Source organism: Sinocyclocheilus rhinocerous, unplaced genomic scaffold (genome assembly GCF_001515625.1).
Source record: "Sinocyclocheilus rhinocerous isolate Xijiao unplaced genomic scaffold, SAMN03320098_v1.1 scaffold2589, whole genome shotgun sequence".
NCBI classification, from domain to species: Eukaryota; Metazoa; Chordata; class Actinopteri; order Cypriniformes; family Cyprinidae; genus Sinocyclocheilus; species Sinocyclocheilus rhinocerous.
Genome location: NW_015658508.1, coordinates 169237 through 184696, shown reverse-complemented (window position 1 = coordinate 184696; position 15460 = coordinate 169237). Strand labels below are relative to the sequence as shown.

Here is a 15460-nt window from a genome sequence, read left to right as displayed (position 1 = left end):
ACAGGTAATGTTAATATATTTAAATCATGTATAATGTAATATAAGAAATGCAGTTATGTATCGAACTTCAAAGATAGATGCAAAATTCACTTTTACATGGTGTTTGCATTTAAATGTGTCTTAGCAGTGTGTGGACACAACTACCCTACAATGATAGAAATCCATTCACTCCTGTTTTTATCCCCAAAAACCCCAAAACGTCTCAATTATCACGCCGTTTCTGAGCAGTATGACGTCATATTGCTTAAGCCCCGCCCAGGAACGCTGATGGACTGTCCCGTATGGACCCTTTTCACAAGACTGTGATGACACGTTTAACGGTCATCAGCATCGTAAATCCTCGAAAGTTTTTAATATTTGTATTTTTAAAAAAAAAAATCTACATTTATAACACTATTCTTTGTATTATATCACTTTTGCATCAAATTACAAAAAAACAGTTAACGCTAATGCGAGGGTGTTTCTAATGCAGCGTCTATGGGAGGGACGGTAAATTTGACATCGTTCTCTCTTCTGACAGCCGTTATCAGTCTCTCTCAATTTTTTTCCTTTTATTGAAAGTCTTGAACACACTATCGTGGAGTTTTTCTTTTGCTATTTGAGCAACTGGGAATGCAAAAAATATATTTGTGGTACTCTCCCAACTATGACGACTTCCGCTGCTGAGAAACCCTGGAATGTGAAAAGGGACCATTAGCATATTTCTGCCGTCAGCCAGTTGTATGCTATCTGGCATTTTCTCTGCTCTCGAGCTGCTGTAGCAACAATAATGTCTCATAAACGATGCAGGTGTGGTTAGACATAAAAGTGAACATGAGTCTTCGTATTCTCCCAACATGACAGCCACCAAAGACTATGGAAATACAAAGACAGTTCACTCCTATAATTATGAATCTGAGAAACTGCAATGCACAATATGGCAGAATAGTCCCGCCTTCTAAATGAAAGCGGCAATCGCTGATTGATCCGCTGAGTAAAGTCATTGCATCACTGCAGAGGCCGTTATAAGCTCCGGTTCCCATAGAAACCTGAGGCTAAACCAGCCAATGCACATGCGCAGTCATAAGTGCGTTAAAACTGCACATGCCTAACACTGGCTTGTCTAGCCTGAAAAATAAGCTTTTTTGAAACAACATTCATGGGGCAGTTAATTTCAGATTTGGTGCTGCTTTGAAATATGTAACTTAAAGGTCCCCTGAAGTGCCTTGAAATAGCAGCGTTGTGACGTAATTTCAACTGAAACAGGAAGACAGGGCGGGACATATCGAGCAGCCCCGCCCCCTTTTTAAATTAGCCAATAGCATTTTGTTTATATCTGCACGGGTCAGAGCCCTTGAGCTCGGTAAAGCCGCATTTGACAGCCACAGTCTAATAGATTACCCCCTATATTCAATATGAAACTCTTAGTAAAACAAAATAGTGATCATAATCATGCTGAGGCTGTGTAGTTTTAAGTGTTTAATATATGCTGACTCGCGCATATGATCTGCTCCGAGCGATCGCATCTCTGGACCGGAGCCAAAGTCCGGATCAGACTGTGCCCGCTGCCGCGTTTCGCGTGACACAACGTGAAACCAGACCTCATTTGCCCCAATCGAAAGCATATTTACACTGTCTGAATCGTTCCCTATCGCCTACATTGTACACTACGTGCCATTCACTGTACAGGAAATACTACACCGTAAACAAGCGACCGATCTCAGCCGCAGCTTCAGCATCTATTTACAGTGGGTACGCTGCCTTATAGATAACCTTAAGACTAACATATTGATACTAACACCTAAAAAACTTTAATTTTGATTTCATGGGGACTTTAATTGTGAGTTCATAGGGCAGTTTATGAGATTTCAGGATTCACGCATTCATTTAGATAGGACTTGGTCTTGTTGACCGAAACGGCTCGCTGTGAACGGAGCTGTTTTTGGCAAGATAAAAAGGGTGTTTTACATGTCCATTCAGGAATTTTAACCAAAGTATGTTGCAGGCATTTCATGAAGCCCCTAAAGAATCATACCAACTTGTGAAAAATGGGCATCCGATGTCCCCTTTAACAACACTATAATTACTTTTAAGGAATATTGTTTCAATACACATTTTGATACATTCACCAGTGCATTAGCAAGAGCTAATGAATTAAATTTCACCCAATAGCAACTGTGACCTCAAATTCTAAAATTCGTATTTTTAATGAACTTGAGCACAAATTCATAGTTTCATTTTCAGTTTGCTCCAGTGTGCTGTGGAATTCAGTTTTTTTTAATAAACCATGGATGCAAACACAAGCCTAATGGTTCAGGATTCAGATCATTAACTCAAAGGTTGAAGGTTCAGTCTCAAGAAGGTCTGATCCAGGACCTGGAGAGTTACTGAGATCTCAAGCCAGCATCAGGAAGGCGCTGTAAGTGCGGAGGATCTACCGATTCTCCTGTGAAACACTCCCGAGTTTGTGCGTGAATTACTATCATCGGTATCGGTCTCAAACTCTTAATACCGTACAGACCTTTATTGTTATTATTATTATTAATAAACATTAGTAGTGTGTATATAACTTTTGTCTTGTTTGATAAGTAAGCAAGAATATGGACACCAGACATAAAGAGGTGTTATTTAGGTTTTTCTTCTATTGTTTAATGTTCCTTTGTATGACAAATGAAAACAATGTGTTCTAAAATCGGCTCAAAATATCAGACGTTTGATCTCCGATGACTGAATGAAATCAGAGTCTGTGCTCATCATACACTGAGATTTTCTTTGGTCAACTCTGACTTCTCAACATCTGCAGACTTGCTCTGACTATCAGCAACTAACGTTGAGTCGTCCGTATGTGCAAAATCTGTACAAACGCTTTGTATTATATTTCAGTCTTTAGATGACAAAATATATTTTTGTATATTTTAAAGAATAATAGCACTAAAAGAATTCTAAAGCAAATGCTGGTTAAAATGAAGAACAAAAAGTATTGTGCCTCTTTTTGCTTGCTTGGTAACTTGATACCTAATAAAATGGCATTTAGAGAGTTAAGTTGTGATTTTAAATGGCTAAATAGTTCTTATTTACAGTGTATAAATTTAATTGAAATATGTTAAATATTTTTGGTAATACTTCACAATTATGCTCTATTCATTAGTTATTGCGTTATAGGTATTATAATCTAACAATGAACAAAACTTCAACATTTAAGTTAATGTTCATTGCTACACATACTATACATCTTTAACCATTTTCAAGGTGTATAAATTAACTTTAGCTAATGTATTCTGAACAAACAATATTATTTTTAATCATTGAACAAACCTAAATTAATACATGTTCCTGAGGCCCAACTCATGTTTGCAAACTGAACCTTAAGTGTTATAAAATAAGTGTTAAAATAACCATTTTTAAATGACATTTAAAATATGCACATGTAAACAGTCATTTGTTTCAATTGAATGTAATTAGTAAATTAGTAGTGTTTAATGTAATCGGAGTATGAATAATTCTAAAACAGTATATAAATAACTGAACATAATAATGTAAATCCCCAAAAGGAAAGTCTATTGCTAAGTACTGTTAGTTAGAAACTATTGCATTAATCTTTTCTTCAGTTTCTGACCAGTACAAGCAGCCACAAAATGCAAAACGTGCCTCTAGATGTCATCGTTCTGCCGTCCTTCTGCATGCACATTAGAAGTGTTTGTGAGGATTGTGCCTCTAGGGTCAGTGGATATCTGGGATTCAGTCCATTCAGCTGTGACCAAACTTTGAAACAATTAAAAATTATAAAAAATAATTGCTAATAAGTGAATGTATAAGTACTACTGGAGCAAAACCTAAAAAGTTCCCTCTAAATTCTCTCCTTGGCAATCTTGGCCTCGATGCAGTCAATTTAAAAAATATATATATTTAATTTAATAATATATATTAACAATAATATATTATTTTTTGTATATCATAATATATATATATATATAGAGAGAGAGAGAGAAATTGCTAATGCAGTCGCTGTGCTGTTATTTTAAAACGTTATATTTAACACTAGGTGGTAATATTTCAGATAACCCCTGCACCAAAAAACTGCACTGCATTCAGGTACCTTGAATACTGCACAGACCATCTTTTCACTGCCTAAAGACTGGAATACACTACACAAATGTTCGAATCTGAACAGATTTTACAAGATTAGGTATCACAGCCTTGCTGACTTTAAAAATGGTTACAGTTTAAAACTGGCGATCATGTATTAAATGCTTGGGATCACACACTACCAGACTTTGAAGTAGTTCCAAACACAACACACTCACACAGAAACACGCTCTATAGGAGACACATGGTAACTCAAACCAATGTGTTCTCAAAACATGTTTGATATCCTCCCGCTGGACAGACTTGCAGTCTGCATCTAAAAAAAAAAATTAATAAAAATGAGCAGATTCTGTGTCCATGATACAGTAGGTGATTTTCGGTGAAATTAGTCATCTCCAATCAGCAGACTGGCTTTGACTTTCAGCAACATTCAAGTATTCAGTGGGTGGCCTATAGGAAAAGTTGCAAAGTGGACCAGACTTTATGCTGAAAGTCAAAAGACTGGCTGTGTGATTAAAATAATAATTCACCCAAAAAATAAAATTTGCTGAAAATGTACTCGCCGTCAGGCCATGGAAGATGTAGAAGAGTTTGTTTCTTCCTCAGATTTGGATGTATGTAACATTGCGTCACTTGCTCACCAATGGATGCTCTGCAGTGATTGGGTGCCGTCAGAATGAGAGTCCAAACAGCTGATAAAAACATCACAATAATCCACACCACTCCAGTCCATCAGTTAACAAGCCAAAAGCTGCGTGTTTGTAAGAAACAAATCCATCAAGGAGATTTCATTTTAGCTTCTAGCCAAAATCTGGCCATAATGCATAACGCTTCCTCCAGTGAAAAAGTCCAGCCTCCAGTCAAAATCCAACAACATCTTTGTTTAGATCTGTTTTGGATGGTTTTCATTTGTAAACAGTATTTGATCTCTCTTCCTGATTCAGACAGGACCACTTTTCCACTAAAAGCAATATTATGGAGGACTCCGATTTTAGCTGAAAGCAATAATGTCTAATTGATGGATTTATGACAAACACGCAGCTTTTCCTTTCATGAGACATTAATTGGTGGATGGTAGTCATGTGGATTACTTGTGGGTGAACTATTCCTTTAAATAGCTTGACTGATGTAGATACTTTTTCAGAAGAGCTGGCTAAAGATGATGCTGCTTCCTTCTACATTTGTGTATTTTAACATCATCCACGTTTTCACCATCATTGAGATCAGTTGCCACAGATTCACACTCGCTCATGGACAAAATGCAATCATACTCTGTTATTTCTAAATGATCATGCACTGAGATGACTTGGATGAAAACAAGTTCGCCAAACACATGCCTTCACCTTGCAATGAGGACGTTCTCCACAGCATTTTATACCAACTTCCAAAGTCTTTTCAAAGTTGGTGCTGACGTTTCAGAGCGCATGTGATGCCAGGGTCAGGCGATGGATCTTGCTGTGTCATATAATATTAAACAGTAGTTATTTTTTATTCACACTGGGTGTAAAAAAGGGGATGGAAGAAGAAACATCAGCGTTTTGAGCTCTGAATATTGTACAGTAGCTGTAAGATCGGCTTCAGATGGCATCAAATCAATTTTAAAAGTGTTTTTCAAATGAAAAATCAAAATAGTATTACCCTGCACATGTGACATTATTCTTTCCGGGATTGGTCCCCCACTTTTGATTTGAAAACTTTCAGGTATAGTTTAAAAGGTTGTATCCAAAGTGTTTGCGTTTTGTGTGCAATAAAGAATACAGCAGAACACTCTTTGCCTCCTCATGTCCTGAGACATATCTGTATGATTTCTCAAGTCTCATTGATGTTAGAAATGTCCTTTCACACAGCCTTTTCTTCACTACATTATAGAGCCCCTCAGTTCAACCTGTTGCTACGATGAATCCCGTCATCCCAGGACCCCCTCCTAACATGAGTTTACCACCTCCAGCCATGATCACAGGAGCCTCCCCTCCGTCATTCCCTCCTCCTGGATTTAACCCCCCACAGATGCCTGCAGGTACTTCCTTTTCTGAAAGAAATTAATACTGTTATTCAGGAAGGATGCATTAAATTGGTCAACAGTGGCAGTAAAGACATCATGTTACAAATCATTCTATTTCAAATAAATGGTGTTCTTTTGAACTTTCTATTAATCAGAATCCTTAAAAAAATGTATCTTGGTTTCCACAAATATATTGAGCAGCACAACTGTTTTCAACACTGATAATAATCAGAAATGTTTATTGAGCAGTGAATCAGTATATTAGAATGATTTCTGAAGGATCATGTGACACTGAAGACTGGAGTAATGATGCTGAAAATTCAGTTCAGCATCACAGGAATAAATTATATTTTGCAATATATTAACTTAGAAAACCCTTAGTTTAAATTGTAATAATCTTTTAATCAAATAAACATAGTCTTGGTGAGCAGTGAGCAATTAAAAAAAAAATCATACTGACCCCAAATCTTTTATTTTCCTGTGTTTAGATTAATAGATAGACCTAGCATGAAATAATAACACAAATTCACCTTATCATGAATTGTTACCTTGTTTTAAACAGGATTTGCTCCTGCTGTCCCGTTGGCCTCTCTGAACCCTGCAGGTCCTCCTCCATCCGTCACAGGTATCAATCAACTGTAACTCAATGTACAGTTCAATTCAACATGAAATCAAAAATGTTCCTGGTCCCATTGTAAATAATTCATGATTTATCAGTGCGCGTAACTCCAAAGAAACCATAATGGTTTATAAAATCTTTCAAAATGCACTCAATACTGCTAATGTTGTACAATTTTCAGTGAAATCAAACTCTGTTCTGATATGAACCAGTCACAAGTCAGTTCCAGATGCATACAGTCAAGTGTATCTCTATAAAACTACATTAATATCCTGTTTTACTTGGCAATATTTGGAAACTGGACTTGGTTGACACGTATAGAAATGATGTTGGAGATGTTAAAGGCTGTCTGTAGCTAAATGTGATGTTTCTGTCTTTTGCAATATCAGAAACCCCAATTGAAGAACCTTCAGATGAATCCCACGAGGCTCCCAAGAGGCACATGGACCTGACAGGAGCTCAAGCGCTCAGTCCGCCTCCTCTCGGGGGGATTCTGGGGCCCAGACCGGGGCCCCTACCGCCACACGCCCCTGTGGGACTCCGCCCACCCTTCATGCCCCCTTTCGCTAATAACGGGCCCCGTCCCATCATGCCCCCTCCCAATATGCCCCCTCAAATGATGCCCCCTAGGGGCCCCAACCCCATGTTCGGAGAACCCCCCGTGGGCCGATTCCGGATGCGCATGATGGGTCCTCCAAGACACGATTTCCCCCCTCACAGGCTCCCAATGCGTCCTAGAGGGGAGGAACCGCACTGGCGAGATCAAGGTCCAGAAAGGGGCCCAGACAGATTCGGAAACGAGCCACCGTTTCAGCGGGGTGGATGGGGAAGGGGCGGCCCTCGCGGACGAAGTGGCTTTGGGAACTGAGTTGCGTGTTTTTTTTAAGGCACTGCTGACTTCAGCTGTGACTGGACTGTGCAAAACAGTACTCTACGTCCTTGTGAAACGGGAATACGGAGAACATATTCTACGTATTATATACGGAGTCCATATAAAATTAATAGACACTGTTTCTAAAAGTCAACATCTCCGAATATGAGTGATGGTGCTCACCTCTTTACATGTCGTCATGTTCGCTTGAATAGGCGAGACACAACCAGGGATCATGTATATTATGAAATTCCCATCTCGCTCCATGCGAAATCTTCGAGGTCTGTTGTTTTTGGACGTTACACTCACTACCACAGACTAATATTAGAGGTCTAGTGTAACATGTTCAATGTAAATAGTCCAGGTTTGCACATTTCACAATTGTTCTACTATAAAGAAAAAACCTGTGGAAACTGTTCAGCCCATCTTCCGTTCTGTATATTCGGCGGTAGTATTTACTTTAAAGCTTCTGTAGGCTTTTAGGAAGGAAGAAAAGCGAAACGCCTGTCAGCGGTAGAGCATCATCTTCGGCCGGTTAATTTTACGAAGCTATTTTTTACCAATCATTCTTGTTTTCTTTTTCTCGTCTTAATGGTTTATATTAACATGCTAAAACAAACACGAGTAAATGTTGTGGCTACTTAAACTTGACTTGTAAGTTTTCTTTTGTAAGGACTTGAAGTGTAGAGAATGCAGTATTGCGGTTGTCTCAGTAGAGGGCGCCATTTGTCAAGACTCAGACCTGAACCCTGTCAGTCTGGTAAAATGAGGAAAAATTTATTTCTCAACCAGGGTTATTATAGTTAACTAAAACTAAAGGCATAAAAAAAATCGTTACTTGAAAAAAAAAAAAAAGTTAACTAAAATAAAATATTAAAACCTTTTTCTTTTAATTTCAGCTAGTTGCCAAGGCAATTTTTTTTTTAAATTTTAGTTTAGTTTAACTTGAATAACTAAAAGTAAAACTGAAATAAAAATTAATAAAATCAACAAAATTACTACAACTTGAACTAAATTAAAAGCATGCTTGAACTAAATTATAAAATTAGGCTATAATTATACTAAAATAACACTGTTTTCAACACATGTGCCAGTTAAAATTAAATATTAACTACATTTCAATTGTTAATTTGAATGTAAATTCAAACGTTTAAGGCAGGTTATTCTAAATCTAAAATGTAGTACAGGTACAGTTGAATTGTTACAGCACAATCCATGAGTGAACAATCCATGGCATACATTTAATATTCATCAGTTTTGTAGATGTGATTAATTTTGTGTGTGTTATGAATAGATATTTCGCTGTAGTGCTGTTAATGCACATAGAGCCAGGATTTTTTGCAAAAACAACACATAAAAATAAATGTAAGATTATATGTAGTAATATATTACTAATGTATTACTATTACTACTATATGATCATACTATGCTATACTAATATATTACTATTAATAATGGTTTGTGAATTTATATAATAATTTATTAGATACAGGTTTATTATGATTTCATTCTTTTGTGATGACGTGTAGTGTAATAATCAAAATATAAAATCATTATTAAATAATAAAAATGTAAACATGCGCATCACTTGATTAAAATTGCTATTCTAGTAATAATTTAAAAAAGAGGAATAATTCTAGTACTATAATTCTAGTGATAATTAAAAAAGAAAAGTAATAACAATGTTAATAATGTCTTGTATTTTATATAATAATTTATTATTATATAATAATTTATTATTATATACTATTTCATTACTATTTCATTATTTTGTGATGATTATGTGTGTATGTAGTGTAATAATAACCACCATAAAGGTATAAAATCATAATTAATAAACATTTAAAAAATGCACATGCATTGAGTCAAAATTGTAATTCTAGTTATAATTTAAATTCTAGTACCGTTTAAAAAAATAATACTGACTAAATGGATCAGCATGGTGCCAACAAGTGTGTGGGCTCACCACAAAAATCAGTATTTTGATTTTAAGTATAAAAGTAAACTTAATAAAAATAAAAAAATGCACATGTATTGAGGAAAAATAGTTATTCTAGTGATAATTTTAAAAATAGTTATAATAATTCTAGTAATAATTTAAATTGTAGCACTGTTTAAAAAATAATAATGATTTTTACTCAATGGATCAGCATGGTTCCAACAAGTGTGCGCGCGCGCACCACGGTTACAGCGCGCGCTCCTCCTTCAGCCGCGAGCTAAACACTGGAAGCGCGCGGGCCGCCGCGTCTGACAGCAGAGACGCGCTGGATGCATGATGTCTCACAGTCACCCCACACGCAGGACACCGCGCGGAATTATGACAGGTATGGTCACATAATAATACACATTTATAGATGAATGGCATTATTTTGTGTGGAATTGCGATGAGGCGGCACAAATGCTGAAGCGCGTGACTGCGGCATCACTGGAGACCGCACGTGCTGGGCGCGAAATGTTAATTGACTCGCAGTAATTGTGTTTGTTTATCTAGACTGCGTGTTTTCCCAAAACAAATAACGGCTGCGTTTAGGTTAGTGGTTCTCAGCTAACGTTAAAGGTGGGGTAAGCGATTTCTGGTAGCCAATGTTGACGTTTGAAATCACCAAAACACATACATACACAACCCAGGCAACGATAAGTAAACAAAGCAAAACCAATGTTACACTGTGTCTACACCGGACGCGAGTGGCGCAGCGCGACAAAATACTATGGAACTCATTATAATCAGTGATGCTGTCTACACCATATATATATATATAGTACATATTATCTATGGTCTACACTGCATACGGCACGACACGACAAATCCCAGACAGAAAACTGCTGCTGCGTTCTATTTATGACGTATTGACACAAATTTCAAATGATTTTCAGCGGTCGCTTTGTCGCGTCCAGTGTACTAGACAGACTTTAGCTGTTGTGGCGCAGACACGGTGTTACTCACCTATCGAGAAGAAACAAAGCAACCTCGGCATCCGATCGCAGGCCTTCCGCTCCTTGAGTTCTCTCCAGCGCTGGAAAGCTGATCTGATATTTACACGGGTCCTACTTCTTGCCTTAAGCCTTCTTTTGTTCCGCAGAGGTTTTCCTCTTTTGTTTTTTTTATCCGCCATCTCTATCTTTCTGTCTCTCGGCTCGCTAATGTCCGTCCTGTGCACTGATCGCTCTCCTCCACATCATGAGTAGACACGCCCCTTACTGCTGATTGGCTACAAGTTTGTTTTGGTACTCGGCCCCGAATCAGTTTTCTAAAGCGTTTTTGAAAAATCTCTTACCCAACCTTTAACCGTTTTTGTTTCCCGCCCTCATCAGAAATTTCTAACGGAAATTCTGTCAGAATTAATAAGCATAATGGGAATTTACAACATACTACAATAAACAGCCTAACATTAGATGTTTTATGACATAGTTTTCTAGATGCCCATGTAAAATATAACAAATTAAAAATCTGAAAACTTTAATTTTATCCAGTAGCGTCTTTGATTATTTACGGGTTCATTTTTTCACCATTATGATTCCAGATTATGAAAAAAATCCCAATATGAATACTGTACACATTGGTTTACGATTTTTCGCTAGAGCGGTATGTTGTGGAAACATTAGTGTATGGTTTTGAATCAAATAAACCTTAAAGTAACCTTTACTGAATGCTCTGTTTAAGATTTTATTTGGTTGTCAAACAAAAACCTTCAACATTCAGACAACATTAGTTTTTGGTTCTTAAAAATAATGCCTAAAAATAGGCGTTCTTATAAGGTTATCCCACAAAAACCTTCCTTCAACGTTCTGGCAATGTTAGTTTATGGTTATTAAAAACAAAAGATTGTTCCTAGAATGTTAGGAGTTGGTTCCCAAAAATAACCAAACGTGAACCATATGGTAACATTAAGGGAACGCTCTTGAGTTCTGTCATATGTTATAATTATGGGTTATGTGTGTTTTTTTCAGCAGTTAAAGTCAAACAGATGTGTTCGAGATGCATCAGATGTTTGAGCGCGTCCGTGCGTGTGTTATGAATTCATCTGCAGGATGCTCAGTCAATGCCAAGGGCACGAGCTCCCCGGTGACCCTGTCCTTACGGCCCAGAGCTCACTGTACTGCTGATTTTAAAACATGGCCGTGACAATCCATCATTGCTCATGTCATTGGAGGTTTTCCTCTTGAATAAATGTGGCGAGATTGGCTTCTCTTGATCTTTTAAACATGATATTTTAAAAATAAGTTGAAGTAATGTGTACGGATGGCTTATCAATACCATCATTTAACAACCTTAAAGCTCACAGTAGGTCTGTATTTAATGGTGTATCAGTTATCATTAAAAGTAAATTTTCCATGGAGAAAATGAATGGAATTATTATTTCCGGAACCCGACTGTTGCACTTTGTGTCAGTTATAAAATCTAGCAATTGACCAATATGTTCAGGCATTTCCCAAAAGTATCAAAAGCTTAAGTAGATCATAGAGACTATTGGTGCCAATGGTTTCTACGATACAAAGATAGTATAATGCTCCATTAAAATGGAGACAAAGTTCCAAGCATTACATCTGTTTTATTTGATTAAAATAGTAATTTTTGCATTAAGTTATCTTTCACTGGTATGGCAATGATAATATAATCTGACAATATTTGGCTATTTTGAGATTAATGAAATTGCCCAATAATGTTCTTGCTTGCTTGGGCAGTGATAATTACCGTAGCGTGCATTAGTGCCCACCCACTCCTCTGGAAGTATTTTTTACATTCATTTTCCCCATACGGATTTTAAAAAAGTATTTTGTTACAGGATTATAAACCATAAACCAAATCAACCAGCTACAAGTTGAATCACAAACATTACAAACTTTGATTTGAAGCAAATAAGTATTTTAAAATCTGATAAAAAGTTAAAGGTACAAGACTGTGTTCGTCTAATGTTTTTTTAAATGTTGCTACCTGCTTTTTTTTTTTTTAAAGTAACGTTCTCATAATGTTTGCAAAATTATCAAATTGAATGTTTCCTTAATGTTTGCAAGAAAAAACGTTTCTAAAACATTTAAAAATTGGATGTTGTGAACATTCAGAAATAATATTTTAAGTTTACGGTATATGAGGTCAGGGGAGAACAGAGAGTGTTTAGTTAAAGATCTTTCACTTAGCTTGATGTGTCTCCAGGGCAGAGAGAGAAAACCTCTCTCTCTCAGGTTCAATCCTCAGTTAAACAGGCGCTGCTCTGCTCCTTTATCAGACAGCAGATATGATCTCTGATGCTCTGAGAAGACTGAAAAAGAGAGATGAGAGGCGTTGGAATGCATTGATATGCACCAATCAGCCATATGCTAAAATAATCAGCTGTATAATCGCCACTCATTTAGAACTCATGCATATTTTATTTTAAATGCAAAATGACCGTTTAAGTTTTTGACCTGTGTTTCATAATGCAGTCTTCTACTTGTTAAAAAATGATGCCCGTCACCCTTGTTATTCCAGCTGTCGTGGATCTTCTTTATCATAATGTTTGTGTGGGCCTTTTGTGTGATTTGTATATTAATAGCAGGGGTGTTTGTACAGATCTTGACGTTTGTTTTGTGCTATGATAGAACATGCCAAGTGTAAAGGCTCCAAATATGCATATTCTTCCCGGCGTGAATTATTCATATCATACCCACGTCTACAGAATTGTTCATTCACTCCAGAAAAGGCCCAGAATAAATGGAGCACTGTTTTTGCTGAGACAGTTGGTTTTGTGTTTGTTTATAATAAAGGCAGCGGGATTCACCGACCGCAAACGTTCTTCATTGACTTCCCGTCAGCAAAAAAATTCTGAGGGTGTAACTTGAATTATTTTGAGTTTAATCATGCTTTTGTCTTTGAACTATTTACAATGCTGAATTAAGAGTATTGTTGATCCTTTTTAGATGTTTAGGCTATGATTGGTTAAATTCAACGAAGTCTTGAATTATTATATCTCTATATGGGTACTAAGTTGTCTTAGTTTGTGATGTTTGCTGAGGCTAGAATAGTTATTGTTGCTTAAAGTTATTGATTGGTGTGCTACGTAAGTGATTGTTCTTCTGGTAGAGAAGAAAACAGCAGAAGAATCCAGTAGATTTGCATTGCAGAAGTAGTTCACCCAAAATTAGCTGAAAATGTACTCACCTTCAGGCCATTTTTTCTTAATGGAAACAGATTTGGAGAAATGTAGCATTACATCACTTGCTCAGCATAGGATCCTCTGCAGTGAATGGGTGCCATCATTATGAGTTCAAACAGCTGATAAAAACACAATAATCCACACCACTCCAGTCCAATTAACATCTAGTAAGTGAAAAGTTGTGTTTTGTAAGAAACAAATCCATCATTAAGACATTCTTAAGTTCAAACGTTTGCCTTCAGTTAAAATATGAGTCCTCTATCCATAATATTGCTTTCTCCAGTGAAGTTGTCTTGTCTGAATCAGGAGTGAAATATACCCAGATCAAGCACTGTTTACAAGCCAACACGAACAGTCCAAACAATCCAACAGTTGATGTGAGAGGACAACAGGGGATGAACTTTTTCACTGGAGGAAGTATTATTATGGATTATGGACTTGTGTTTTGGCCAGAAGCAACAAGTGAAAAAATTTAAATGCTTTAATGATGGATTTGTTTCTTACAAACACGCAGCTTTTGTCTTCTCCAGACGTTAACTGATGGACTGGAGTGGTGTGGATTACTTGTGGATTATTGTGATGTTTTTATCAGCTGTTTGGACTCTCATTCTGACGGCACCCATTCACTGCAGAGGATCCACAGACAAACATTTGCTTGAGAAATTGTGAAAAATCTAGTTTTGATTTATCTTCATCAGTCATTGTTGCCAGTGACTCATTTGTGCAGTAGTGCAGTTGTGTTTGCTCAGGAAATGAAGCGATCATTTCTGAGGTTAAACACTGGCTTGAGTCCAGGCTTAAATTAATTTGATATACTTGCAGCTTTGAATGGAAGGAGTCCAGACAACATGCCCACTTGAGTGAGATAAACAAACTGCTTAAGAATGTTTCTTGTTGCTTTAAATGGCCCTCTTTGTGCGTAACTCATCTCCATTGCCTTAATCACGGGCTTATGGCCAGAATTGTCTTGTGAGTGTTATTTGCATCTTCTGTGGAGAACAACGGATTACTTCTTCCTCCTCATACAACATGAGTACATATCACGTCTGTGCTTTGCAGCTATTTATTTGCTTGTTTGATCTTGTTGGGCTGTTTTAACTAAATCTACGTTGTGTAATCAGATTATTTGTGTTCAGGACATGTTGGCTTTCCCATGTTTGGATATATGGCCGTGTCTCGGGTTATTTGTTTTGAATATTTTCTGTGTACGTGATATTACGAGATTCCCAGGATTTGTGACAGAATATCAGTGCTATTACTAACAGGGCTCGCAAAATCGCTAGTCCGACGTCCCGGGGCTATTGTGTTTTCCAGTCGGGCTACCAAAATGTATCACTGCCCTGCCCGACGGGCTATCTTGAATAGTGATATAAAATCCCTTCCTTGATTCGCGTTGTTCACTCGCTTGTAGGGGTGAAACGAATCATAGTTTATCATTCACATGTGTTTCTAAGGCCCCGTCCACACGGAGACGTGTTTAGCTGTATACGCATAAATTTTGTATCGTATAGGCGTTTCGTCCACACAGATCCGGCGTTTTGGGAGAGTGAAACCGATATTTTTTGAAACCGGGTCCCAGAGTGGATAAATCTGAAAACCCCACCCTTGCGTCTTCGTGTGGACAGCGAATCCGTATATTTTCTGAAACGATGACGTCATCAGCCCACGTCTCGCCCCTAGTGAGACACCGCTACGTCACGTAACAGCAACAAAAAAATGAACAAACACTGAACGATTGTCTTTTTATTAACTAACATTAACACAGATTAATA

At 37.2% G+C, this 15460-nt stretch overlaps 1 protein-coding gene across 3 annotated transcripts in view; it reads left to right on the top strand.

Annotated features, from left to right (window-relative positions):
- The window catches only part of scaf4b (SR-related CTD-associated factor 4b), a 40756-nt gene extending 32384 nt beyond the window's left edge, over positions 1 to 8372 (top strand). Inside the window, exons 17-20 of one of the 3 annotated variants that reach the window (XM_016530545.1) lie at positions 5935 to 6082; positions 6630 to 6692; positions 7076 to 7559; positions 7603 to 8372. In XM_016530545.1, the coding sequence (XP_016386031.1) occupies positions 5935 to 6082; positions 6630 to 6692; positions 7076 to 7554 (690 nt within the window). In that variant the 3' untranslated portion in view covers positions 7555 to 7559; positions 7603 to 8372. Of the gene's footprint in view, positions 1 to 5934; positions 6083 to 6629; positions 6693 to 7075 lie in introns of all 3 variants that reach the window. The other 2 variants (XM_016530544.1, XM_016530543.1) reach the window with 2 other exon arrangements.
- Positions 8373 to 15460: the final 7088 nt, after the last annotated feature.